Source organism: Adiantum capillus-veneris, chromosome 8 (assembly GCF_014529385.1).
Source record: "Adiantum capillus-veneris isolate H3 chromosome 8, ASM1452938v2, whole genome shotgun sequence".
In the NCBI taxonomy this organism is placed as follows: Eukaryota; Viridiplantae; Streptophyta; class Polypodiopsida; order Polypodiales; family Pteridaceae; genus Adiantum; species Adiantum capillus-veneris.
This window is the reverse complement of record NC_140938.1, coordinates 146794869-146807721: the sequence shown is the minus strand read 5'-3', so window position 1 is coordinate 146807721 and position 12853 is coordinate 146794869. Positions and strand designations below refer to the sequence as shown.

Here is a 12853-nt window from a genome sequence, read left to right as displayed (position 1 = left end):
TTTGCCTCATTTGAATTTACATTCAAATTTTCACCAATGAAAAGAGGCAAAAAACTGTCATAAATGTCCTATGAGCTAACATTATTATCTCTAGTACATAACAGCAAAGGATGAACAGAATCTTTTATGAAGACAACATTACGTGAAACCAAGATATACTTTGTTTGTGGATGGTGTAACTTGTAACCTTTGCTCTTAGTACTGTAACAAATAAAAATACATTTAAAAGCCTTATCATCCAATTTTTCTATGTTGTGTTTGGGGAACCAAAGCATAATCCAAACAACAAAAAATGTGTATGTGATCAATAGCAGTGTATTTTTTCTTGGCTAAAAATTGCCAATTTGGCGAATCTTGAAAATTTTGAGTTTTTTTTTGTTCTCATTGGTGTAGGCCTTAAGATGTTTTTTGTCAGACTTTGCTATAAGGTTTTGCATTTTGGGGTAGCTAGTCGCCAAAGATATGCCCACTGAAGAACTTGATGGTAGGGGAGATTGAGGGCCAAATAGGTTTGATTGACTAGATTTTATGTAGGAGGTCTGAGATCTTCACACTTCCTCATTTAGTTTTCATCTAGATTTCAAAGACCTTACCCTACTCAACAAGATGTTGTCTCCTAGCAAAACCCTAGTACATATAAGGTGTGTTGTGACATTGATACTTATTGTAAAAGTTTAGGTGGCACTACTTAAATGACTTCTTTCTATTATATAAAAAGTTGTAAGAGATGTTCCTTTTATCCTTACATGTGATATTGGGAAAAATGACCAATTTAGGTCTAAATTAATTTTTTTGTTGAAAAAATGATAAATTTAATTCTAAAATATTTTGCTCGCCAAATTCATAAATTTAGATTCATTTTCTCGCCAAAAACTTGAGTAATATTTCAAGGTCGGTGTCCAAAAAAAATACACTGATCAATAGATGGCTTTTTATCATGCAATGCTTCATATGGAGTCATAGACTGCGAGCTTTCGTAGGACACCTGTTAAGTATAAAAGTAACACGCATAATAGCCTCAAGCCAAACACATATGGTAAAGCTTTTGTCTTGACCATATATCATGCCATCTCCATAAGCGACATGTTTTTCCTTTCAACAACACCATTTTGTTGAGGTGTAAACAGCACTGTACATTGGTGTTTTATCCCATGACTAGCCAGAAATACATTAAATTCATGAGACATATAATCTCCCCCTAGATCTACATGGAGGGTGTCCATAGTACATTTAGAGACATTTTTAGCCATAGCTAGAAATTTTTTGAATCACATAAACACTTTGGACTTAGCTTTAAGTCAATACACCCATGCATGTCTAGAGTAATCATCAATGAAAGTCATGAAGTATAGGTAATTGCCTAAGGATGGAGCTTGCATAGGCCCTAGCCCTAACTGAACCATCCTTTGGAAACTTCAAACATTGTATCTTACCCAAAATACAGCCTTCGCAGACATGCTTCACGGGTGCTTCGAGAGACGGAAAAGAAGCAACAATATCAGATTTTTGCAAATGCAATAAACACAGCAAACTAGAAAAATTCAGATGCCCAAAATGTGCATACCAAAGTTTTCCATCTGAAACAGCCTTTGAATCCACGACTGCATTTGCAAACTAGAAAAATTCAAATGCCCAAAATGTGCATGCCAAAGTTTTCCATCTAAAATAGCCTTTGAATCCACAATTGCACTTGCAAAGTTCCACCCACAGTTGTCACACAAAGTGAGCTTATACTGAGATCATGAAATGTACATCTGTCATCCAAAAATTTGACAACAAGAGCAAGTCTAGCAAGTGTAGATACACACAAAAGGTTCTTTTTTATTCAGGTACGTAAAGTGCATCAGTAAGTGTGAAAGAACTGTCATTTGCAGTAGTCAGCACAATCTTTCCAACTCCCTTGCCCCTAGATAAGAGGCATTGTTGGCACAAGTGACTGAATTCCCATGAGGGGCATCCTCGAGAGAGGAAAACAGGCCACGGATGAGAAAGGTAATGTGCTTTGTAGAACCACTATCAAAGTACCACACATGAGCATCTGCAGCAACTGACGTACATGCATCATGGATAGAAGGATCATAAGTGCACTCTGCACTAAAAGCCCATTCTTCATCTACATCGGCATCACAATCTCCTTTCATAGAAGACTCTACAATTGTTGCACTTGTAGTGGAACCAGCCTCTTTTGCCTTCAATTTTGAACACTACTTGATCAAGTGATCGTAGGCTTCAAATAATGGCAACACATCTTCTTTTTTCCCTTTTCATCAAAATTCCCAGACAACGTGTTGCCAGCTCAGAAGCATTGGAAAGAGGTAATTTTCCACTCACTAAAGAACCATGAGAAGTGGTTACGTTACTGTTACCACTTTTTCTCTGAGCAACAATAAAAGCCTATTCAATCGTACGCTGTTTAGCCCTGTTTTTTCTTGGAATTGACTATTGCAATAGCAATGTGCATAATGCATCAAACTCGACAACTTTTGGATTTTCTTGGGTCATAAGTCTCCAAATACTAGCAAAAATCTGGAAAGAATCCTGCAAAGCATCAAGAACAGTCTAAACAAGGGAACTATCAGAAATGACTTCGCCTGCAAAAATAAGTTGTTGGTTGATATCCTTGATACAAGCAAGGAAAGTGTCCATTTCATCTTTCTCATGCATAATTTTCGACTCTAGCTCTTTACATAGCAATGCAATTTTAGCCTCATTGCTACTTGCATAAAAACCATCCAGAATATCCCAATCCTGTTTTGTAGATTTTTTTGAACGAATGTGAGAAGTAATGGTACGCTTCTCGAATAATGTAATCAATGTATGAGCATATACATCTCTAACGGCCAACGAGCTTGCTCTGCAACAACCTCAACATCGTCTGCATTCTCAGAACCAAGACGTACATCAATGCCCTGCACAATATTCCAAACGCCCTTTGACACAAGAACATGTTGCATCATGTAAGCCCACATTGAATAATTGTTTCTATCCAATTTATCCTTAGCAACAAACATCTTGAACACATCTGTATTGTTGTGAACCATGAAAAACGTCTGCACCTAATGTGAAAATTGTCCAAAAAGAGGAGTAATGGAGCGAGACGAGCACGTGCTATATAGCACAACCCGTAGAAGATCATAAGGCACCTATTACGCAGAAAATGGCACTTACAAAAATTCTACATAAAATGACAAAATTATTTGCAGAGTACTGCTTGTAGTGGAAATGAAGGCCAAAATGAGTCCAAATGGAAAATTTGAGAAGACTAAGCTCTATGAGCTTACCCGAAGTATTTATCAGCCTATTGACACTCACCAAAGCTCACTGAAATCTAAGAAAGTGAGCAGGCACATGCAGATGACATTAAGATGACTAAGCCCGGGAGGATACAACTTGCTCTGGTGGCAGGGTTGCTATTGTCAGAGTTGTTTTGCCTACGACTGAACAAGCTCATTAGGATGTTAGAGATGTGCAAGCTCATGCATTAATTGCATTATCCGCGAAGCGCACTATTACTCCTCACATTTGTTCAACTAAATCTGCAAAACAAGCTTGGGATATTCTGGCTAGTCTTTATGCAAGTCACAATGAGGCTAAAATTGCATTGCTACGTAAAGAGTTGGAGTCGAAGATTATGCATGAGAAAAATGAAATGGACACTTTCCTTGCTGATATCAAGGATATTAATGAGAAACTTATTTATGCAGGCAAAATCATTTCTAACAATTTCCTTGTGCAGACTGTTATTGATGCTTTGTAAGATTCTTACCAAACTTCTGCTAGTACTTGGAGACTTATGACACAAGAAAATCCATAAGTTTTCAAGTTTAATGCATTATGCACATTCTTTGCAAGAGTCACTTTCAAAAAAAAAGGGCTAAACAACGTGCAGCTGAATAGGCCTTTATTGTTGCTCAAAGAAAAAGTGATAGAAACAACATAACCACTTCTCATGGTTCTTCTGCGAGTGGAAAGGCACATATTCCTAATGCTTCTGCTGGCAACACTTTGTCTAGAAATTTTGGTGAATAGAAGATGTATTGCCATTATTGTAAAGCTAATGATCACTTGATCAAGCAGTGTCAAAGAAACTGGTTCCACTACAAGTACAGCTATTGTAGAGTCTTCTCTGAAAGAACATTGTGATGCTGATATAGATGCAGAATGGGATTTTAATGCAGAGTGCACTTGTGATTCTTTTCTCCATGATGCATGTATGTCAATTGTTACAAATGCTCATGTGTGGTACTTTGATAGTGGTGATACAAAGCACATTACCTCTCATCGGGGACTTGTTTTTCTCTCTCGAGGATGTCTCTCGTGGGATTTCAATCACTTGTGCCAACAATGCCTCTTATTCTATTGAAGGGAGTTGAAAAGATTGTGCTGACTACCGCAAATGGTAGTTCTTTCACACTTATTGATGCACTTTATATACTGAGGATCAAGAATAACCGTTAGTCTATATCTGCACTTGCTAGACTTGGTCTTGATGTCAAATTTGCGGATAACAGATGTAAAGTTCATAATCTCAGCTTGGTGATGAACTTGTTTGCATCTGACATTTTATGTCGTAGGCTATATAAGCTCAATTTGTATGACAAGTGTGAGCAGAATTTTGCAAATGCAGTTGTGAATTCAAAGACTGTTTAATATGCAAAACTTTGACATGCACGTTCTGGACATCTGAATTCTGCTAGTTTGTTGTGTTTACATAAATCTGATATGGTTGCTTATGTCGCCTCTTGAAGCACCTATGAAGCATAGTTGTAAAAGAGGGCTACTTGCAGATGTTTTATCTTGTGCATAGTGACATTTCTGGGCATATACAAACTCCATCCTTAGGCAATTACCTGTAGTTCCTGACTTTCATTGATGATTACTCCAAGCATGCATGGGTGAATTTGCTTAAAGCTAAGTTCAAAGTGTTTATGTGCTTCAAATAATTTATAGCTATGGCTAAAAATGTCTCTAAATGTATTATGGACACCCTTCGTTCAGATCGAGGAGAGGAGTGTATGTCTCATGAATTTAATGCATTTTTGGCTAGCCGTGGAATAAAACACTAACGTACAATGCCATGTATACCTCAACAAAATGGTGGTGCTAAAAGGAAAAACAAGTCGATTACAAAGATTGTAAATGTATGGTCAAGAGTCGAGCTTTGCCACATGTGCTTTGGCTTGAGGCTATCAAGTATGTTACTTATGTATTTAACAGATATCCTACAAAAACTTTGTAGTCTATGACTTTATATGAAGCACGGCATGGTAGAAAGCCATCAATTGATCACATACGCGGTTTTAGTTGTTTGGCTAATACTTTGGTGCCATAAATGCGGCGCAATAAATTGCATGATAAAGTTGTCAAATGCATTTTTGTTGGTTATAGTACTGAAAACAAAGGTTACACATTATACCATCTGCAAACCAAGCGTATCTTGGTTTCACAAGATGATGTGTTTTTGAAAGATTATGTTCAACCTTTGTTGTCATGTATTAAAGACAATAATGTAAGTCCAATGGATATTTATGACAATTTGTTGCCTCTTTTCGGTGGTAGAAGTTCGCATATGACACTAATGTACAACCTATGGGGGTTTCAAAAAATGTTATGAATCAATCCATTACTGATATAGATGTACATGATATAGTTGATGTGGAAAGAGCTGGGAATGAGGATAAGGGTATGCCCAACTGACAAGTTGGATGCACTTTTATCTTGTCAACCTTGTTCAGGTTCTTGCCATGCATCTTATGCATTAGATTGTTTTTTGGCTCTTTCTAGCTAATGTGATGTAGAGAACCTTTGTCTTTTGATGAAGCACAGAATTCTGAAAATTGGATGGATAACATGCAATCAAAATATGACACTTCTTAAAAATGACAAGACTTTATGCGATTTGCCTCCTAGCAAAAAGGCTATTGGTAGGAAGTGGGTTTACACATTGAAACACAAGCGAGATGGTGAGATTGATTGCTATAAGATTATACTTGTAGCAAAAGGCTATGCACAATAAAAAGACATAGATTATGAAAAGACATTTGCTCCCACTTGTCATATGACTATTGTGCATTTTCTGTGTGCATTGACGGCTCATTTTGGTAGGGATGTACATCAATCAAACAATGTTATTGCTTTCTTGAATGGTGACGCACATGTTGCTAATTGATTTAAATGCTACTTTCAAGATGAAAGATTTGGGGATGTAACATTACTTGGGCATACAATTAAAGCAATGTGTTCATGGTATTGAACCATGCCCTAAGCAAGGCAACAACTTCACCCTCTTAAAATGGAGATGTCTCTTACTACAAAGATGGATGATAAGAGTTTTTTTATATACTCATGCTAGAGAGTGATACAATGATCTATTTACATTCATAAATATATTCATAAACCTTCCACTATATATTGCGACAAACAACTTTTCTAAATTTACCAAAAGACCAACTTGTCATAAGAGGTGTTTTAATTGCAAAGCAGAGGGAGAAAAGAAACCCTCGAACGATGGGAAGACTAAATGTGCGTTTTGCAAGCCACGCAATGGTTGCAAATAAATAACAAGAAAGAAGTCACATTAATATTCTAATACCAAATTAATGAGACTTTTACAATAAGGAGGCTAAACAAGGTAAAAGTTCACTATGGCTTACACAAGGCTACTAAGAGGAATTTAGAAATAAGAGACTTCTTTGTGTGAGAATTTTTAAAAGGCGACAATGTTTAAAACATTTGTAAATAAGTGAAATGAACAAAAAATCCAAAAGTAGACCATATTTATAAGGTCAATATCTAATAAACAAAAAGCAAGAATTTTAACATGCACAATTTTTCGAATGACAAATCATCACGCAACTTGCAAGCATCACCTTACATAACAAAGTTATAATGTAATATATATATATATGCATCATAAAACATTGAAAATTTAGAATGAGCTGAAATGTTTAATGTGATTATTAATTAAATTTATAAACGCTGCATATTTAACCCTCAAGACTTTCCATATTTAATTCTAGTCACAATGTTTTTAAAAATCACAATTGCAAAATTATCTCACATATAAATTGTTACCATTGATTACTGCAAGCATTAGTACGAGTTCTAGTGGAACATCAAGTGCTACTTTACATAGGTGCTTTTGATGAGTAGTTACCATTGAGGTCGTGTATAAGAGTGATGGATTATAAATTCTAAGAGTGTTTTTAATTTTAATAACATTTAATAAATTCTCAATGCATTTCTTGATATTTTTCTAGATTTCATGGCCCCTTTTATTTAAATTTGTGAAAAAAAAACAGTGTCCTTTTTAGTACCAAACTAGTGTTAAAAAGCCAAAAAGTGGATGCAACCTTTACAAGTAAGCTCCTTCGGTTTCATGAAAGCACATAATTGGCATGGACAAACATAATTTCAATGGGCATTCCTAGAATACATGGAGGTTGGGACTAATTCACAGGCCTCGGCCACAATGCATGTGAACGATGGGAGGAGTCACAGGATGCTGGAGTCACTTTCTGAATTAAACGCTCGTTCTTATGCTACTAAGAGAAGCCAAGATTCTCATTCGCAAACTAAAAATGCCACATGAGGTTCTTATGTGAGGACCCATATAAACAGTTAAATCACCCATATGTATGCCAAATACCTCAGGCTATATTGAATATTTCAAGGACTTCAGGCACATCCAAAACATCACAATTTCTTTTCCTGCTGATTTCCACATCATCCAAACAGTTATCGCAACACTTCGGGAGCGCAATGCTTTGGACCTGAAGCAGAAATTGAACGTGTAACAGATGCACATGAAGTTCTTTAATAAAAGGAGCCATTAACAGCTTAACTCCCTTCAGAAAGCCAAAAACCTAAGTCTACATTAAATATTTCGAGGACCTCAGGTAGACGAAAAACAGAGAAATAAAGGCGAAAAAAGGTAGCTTTAGCTTCATGGATAACATCCCAATATCTTTTCCTGCAGGCTTCAACATCATTATCAAGAAACTGCAGCTGCCTTTTGCTGAAGCACAAATTGGACAAGTGCATTTGACTAGTAGATATCATATACTTAGCCAGCCAAGGAGAGGGGTCACACCTTCGCATTCTGAAACCAAAAAAAAAAAAAAGACAAACCCAAACCCAAAACTGAATAAACAGACCCGCTTACAAACTAAAATACTGAATAAACGGACCCGCTTACAAACTAAAATACTAAAGAAAAATTCAATCATTCAATGTTTCGCATACAAAAGTCAAATATATGCCAACAAGCAAGGGAAGATATTATGAGAGACAACCCAGCCTGATAATCACCAACAGAAGGAACAAATCTCCCGAATAACAAATGAAATACTCTCTTGCTGCTCCAATCCGTGCAAGCTATTCTTGAGAGCATAAAGCCTGCGGCACTATTATATGAAAACACTGTCCTCCGTAGTGTCATAAGATCAAGTATCCTTCATCTAATCCCAAAGAAAGAGAACATCTTGGTTTTGAAAATCAATCAAACACAGTACAGCATCGACAAACCAAGAGTCTCCATTGATTTTCGACATGTGTGACGAATGCCTAGTTTCACTTTTCTGAACAACCTATTACTGCACTACGACACTACAAACGACCGACCGGAGATTTTTTGGGACAAATCCAGTAAGCAAAGAGAATTTGCTGCATTGAAACATTTCACATTTCATTCACAAAAATGTAGTAAGGCCCCCCAGCAAAACACTTTTGCCAAAAAAAAATACGCAAACAAGAGCTGCAGTTTCCATTGGGTTCACCTAGCTCTCAAAGTCTGCATCATCATCATCAGGCAATGGCTGGAGAGCAGCATCACGTAATTCAGCTTCATACCTGCAGGAGCTCTAGAGTTGAGTACAGCAAAACAAAGGGCACAGCAGTTAATCATGTTACCAATGAGACAAAACACTTACCGTGCTTGTTGTGCCAGATCAATTTGCACCTCAGGAGGAGCAAGTGCAGGAGACTCGACGAAATGGAGGTTGGGGTCCCTGAAAAGAATTAAAGCAAGCAATTTACTCCACCAGCATTCATCACAACTCCTGACAACAATAAAAATATGGGAAAAGACAGACCCAGCTAATTTCCTGGCAAGATACAAGAAGGGTTTCTCAAAGTTGTAGTTGCTCTTGGCAGAGATTTCATAATACTGCAAATTCTTCTTCCTGTGAAAGGTCACTTGCTTCGCTTTCACTTGCCTATTCTTCACATCCACTTTATTGCCACAAAGAACAATTGGTATATTTTCACAGACCCTGTACAAAACAGTACCAATTTCACCAACATTTCCAATCCATGTAAAAGCACCATAACTAGTGCATACATAATCCAGCATACCTGCATAAATCTCTATGCCATGTTGGAACATTCTTGTAAGTCAAGCGAGAGGTGACATCAAACATAATAATTGCACACTGACCATGGATGCTGCAATTTTCAACCAAAGTTAAATGCTGAAATTAAGTGACCCTACAAAGCAATTTAATGCACTGACATCAACTTACTAGTAACCATCTCGAAGGCCGCCAAACTTCTCTTGACCTGCTGTATCCCAGCAGTGATACCGAATTTTACCACAATTTGTAAAAAAATCCAAAGGGTGCACCTCCACTCCGATAGTGGCTGCATCAGATAAACACGTGAGAAAAGGCTGGCATGACAAACTAAACTCACGTGAAGCCATTCCAAATATAACAAACTTACGTTCATATCTTTTCTCAAACTCTCCAGTCAAATGGCGTTTGACAAAAGTAGTTTTCCCTGCAAAAGAAAAAGAATTCATAAGATAGTAGTCTGCAAGGATCTTTACATTGTCTTCAGCCAGAAAACAAAAAGTACAAATGCCTCATACGCTTACCTGTTCCTCCATCACCAACAATAACCAGCTTGAAACTGGGACAGTCAGGTTGCTGACCAGGAAAGACCGCCTGTAATAGAACATACAAATGACAAGTTAAAAAGATGAAAGCGAGCAACCCCAAAGAAAGATATGAACTTAGTAATGCAGATCGCAACAACCAGCAAACAAGCATTAAAACCGAAAAAGCCAGAACCTACAGTCCAAAATAGCAGCATAAAACCCGAGAGATGGAGTTCACATCAATCGGGAAAAACGTAAAAGTCTCTCATGCATATACGTAGCGAAGTGAAAAAACAAGCGACATGCGCACGCACCTAGGAGCGACAAGAAGTGCATGCATACACACAACACACACGAAGAAAGGATGAAGGCGGAACAAACTCGACGATCAGAGATGGCGTGCATGCACATGAACGCAGAGAGAAGACTAAAGCAGAGAAGCGTACCATAATCGGCTGCTGCGAAACGCAGAAGAAGATCGCGTGATGGGCTAAGCAAGTGCTTCGAGAGCAGTTCTAGTAGTTTTGAATGTGAATGTGAGCGAAAGGGTTTTGCCGAACAGAGCGCCCCTCCGTCTTTATTCAGCGGCCCTTACGCGTGGCGCCCCTCTCTCCCGTCGATCTGGATTTAGCTTTGCATCAACGCTACATTGCGATCGTGCCACGTGTCACCACATTCGAACCGAAAGCTCTTTGCGTGAAATGAAAGCCCATTTGGATCTTCGAGTTTGGAAAGCGAAAAGGCTCGAATCTTAAATCTAACCTCATCGTCTGTAGTGGCTAATGGCCACTATTTTTTTTTTTTAAAGCCCATTTGGATCTTCGAGTTTGGAAAGCGAGAAGGCTCGAATCTTAAATCTAACCTCATCGTCTGTAGTGGCTAAAGGCTCCAATCTTGGTTTTCTTTTTCCTTGAATCTCTTCTCATCACAATCAACATCACTCTCCTCTACTATCTACTATACACTAATGGCGATGCGGATTCACGCTACGCTACCACTCGTCTGCAACTCCAGCACAAAAAAAAACTTTGCACAACCGCAATTTTCCATGTTGATACTCCCATCCCCGAGGTCATTGTTGCCACACCATGGACTTTCTTACGCATGCTCATCGACATCAAGTTTTCAGTCTGATCTCCTGAGTGCACCCAACTCTCAAGCCTATGGCACCCATCTTTGGGTAGTTCTTTCTTTCCCTCAGAAGTTTTTTTGGGTGTATTTGATTTAGTTCTTTCTTTAAATCTTTCTTCCCTTGTAGAAGTTTTTGTCGAGGGAATGGTCCTTTGGAGATCTCTCTTTGCTTGCAAACTATGGGGCACATTGTCACTGCACACCTCTCTCTCTCTCTCTCTCTCTCTCTCTCTCTCTCTCTCTCTAAAGAGGGCTTGCCTTACACAATATGGTCTTTGCGAGCCTTCCAAGAGATTGTCCAAAAAGGATGCATCTGGGTCCACCTTCTACAAGTGCATCATCTCCAAAGATGAGAATAATAATCACCTACATTGCAAAGTGTTGGATGATTGTGCTTGATTGCAAAAAGTTTCAATTATGCTCATCTATAATGATGTGTGTGTGTGTGTGTGTGTGTGTGTGTGTGTGTGTGTGTGTGTGTGAGAGAGAGAGAGAGAGGGGGGGCGGAGAGAAAATGAAATGGAATGTTTATTAACACCTACAAAAGGCCTAAAAGACCTATGAGACCAATACATTACATCATCATCAAGTGTGTCAAGTGTCCAATACAAGATACATAAGATGGTCTAGGCTGAACAACAACTAAAAGGGAAAACGGGGGGTGGTTGGTATATGAGTGAGCTCAAGGTGGCTGGTATAGGGGTGTCATATTGGGCATGTCACCTCCTGTGTTCTCACATGAACTCTCTCATGGGTCTTTGCAGCATGATATCAATCTCGTGCTCTGTGAAGAACCTCGTAGGAGCCTGTCTACTACTAGGGACTTGCTATGCGCCGTGTGCGAGCCGCAGGACTATAAGCACACAACCTGACATATACAAACAAGCTCTATGTCTACAGGACGATGTGTCACTCACCTCCTACAGTGCTGCCGTCGAGGGACTCGGTGTGTGCGCAGAGAAGAAAAACCCGCCGCTCATCCTTCTCCGTATCGTCGTGCTCCTCTCTCTCTCTCTCTCTCTCTCTCTCTCTCTCTCTCTCTCTCTCTCTCTCTCTCTCTCTCTCTTGCTCACAGACAAGCAAGAAGAGGTGAAGCACGAGCAAATCTTGCACGTTGAGAATGTTTGAAAACCCTAGTTTACGATCTTATTTAGGGCTTGCCGTCCTTTTCACATGTGGGTGCCCATATATTTGTCAGTCAGTGCTAAATGGGTATGTGTGTCTTCATCAGCGATCACTAGCCTTTTACTATAAACCTCTTGGATCGACAAGCCCAGATGACTAAACATATGCATTAAAGAATAATGACGGCATCATGGGTTAACATGTCCCCCTTCGTGATGTAGATTCCGTCCTCGGAAGCTAGTGAGGTGAAGCTCGTTCGTCAAGGTGGTAGAGCATCTGGGATAGATTGTTTGCATAACAAATTCACCATGAAAGTATGCAAGCGGAACTATATGGCAATAAAGCATGAGAGAAATATAAAGTACATGAGGACATGAGTAATTATGAAATGTTACACTGCCATCAAAGACGAATAAATTGCACTTTGATGAAATCAATCAATCAAGAGTTTTGGGTTTATGGATGAATCTATCAATTAGGTAAGTATGGCTAAGGTTAAAACAACTACTCTAGTAGTAGTGAAGTTAGAAAGATTATCTAGTTGCAAGATTCCCCAATTGTGCCTTTTAGCTTTGATTAGCCAACTCACTCTCACAACTCCAAACAAGAGCTTGAATTTTTCACTTTAAGCTCAATGGAAGTCTTTTTCATGTCATCATTTTTTTTCTTTTCCCTTTTTTATTCAAAATTATTTGCCGTGTGTGCTTATTTTGTATATCC

At 38.5% G+C, this 12853-nt stretch overlaps 1 protein-coding gene across 6 annotated transcripts; it reads right to left on the bottom strand.

The window, feature by feature from the left end:
- Nucleotides 1-2592: 2592 nt before the first annotated feature.
- LOC147453131 (GTP-binding nuclear protein Ran1A) lies at nt 2593-10476 on the bottom strand. 6 transcript variants are annotated; one of them, XM_086518615.1, is made up of 9 exons: nt 10324-10476; nt 9875-9944; nt 9721-9777; nt 9522-9639; nt 9355-9444; nt 9093-9272; nt 8931-9008; nt 8778-8850; nt 2593-2909 (listed from the first exon to the last, which is right to left on the bottom strand). In XM_086518615.1, exons 1-8 carry the CDS (start codon nt 10324-10326, stop codon nt 8778-8780), a joined length of 669 nt encoding a protein of 222 aa, XP_086374741.1. In that variant the 5' UTR covers nt 10327-10476; the 3' UTR covers nt 2593-2909. The 6 variants fall into 6 exon arrangements, with proteins under 6 accessions (XP_086374741.1, XP_086374743.1, XP_086374742.1 ...); XM_086518617.1 differs by having other exon boundaries at nt 2593-2875; XM_086518616.1 differs by lacking the exon at nt 2593-2909 and adding an exon at nt 5361-5830.
- Nucleotides 10477-12853: the final 2377 nt, after the last annotated feature.

Bases quoted from the DNA above. Each gene is read 5' to 3' on its own strand.
- LOC147453131 (XM_086518615.1), bottom strand. The intron at 9,009-9,092 runs GTCTGTCTTTTC...AATTCTTTTCAG, and splicing joins CTTGCCAGGAAATTAGCTGG to GGACCCCAACCTCCATTTCG. The intron at 8,851-8,930 runs GTAAGTGTTTTG...GAGCTCCTGCAG, and splicing joins GATCTGGCACAACAAGCACG to GTATGAAGCTGAATTACGTG.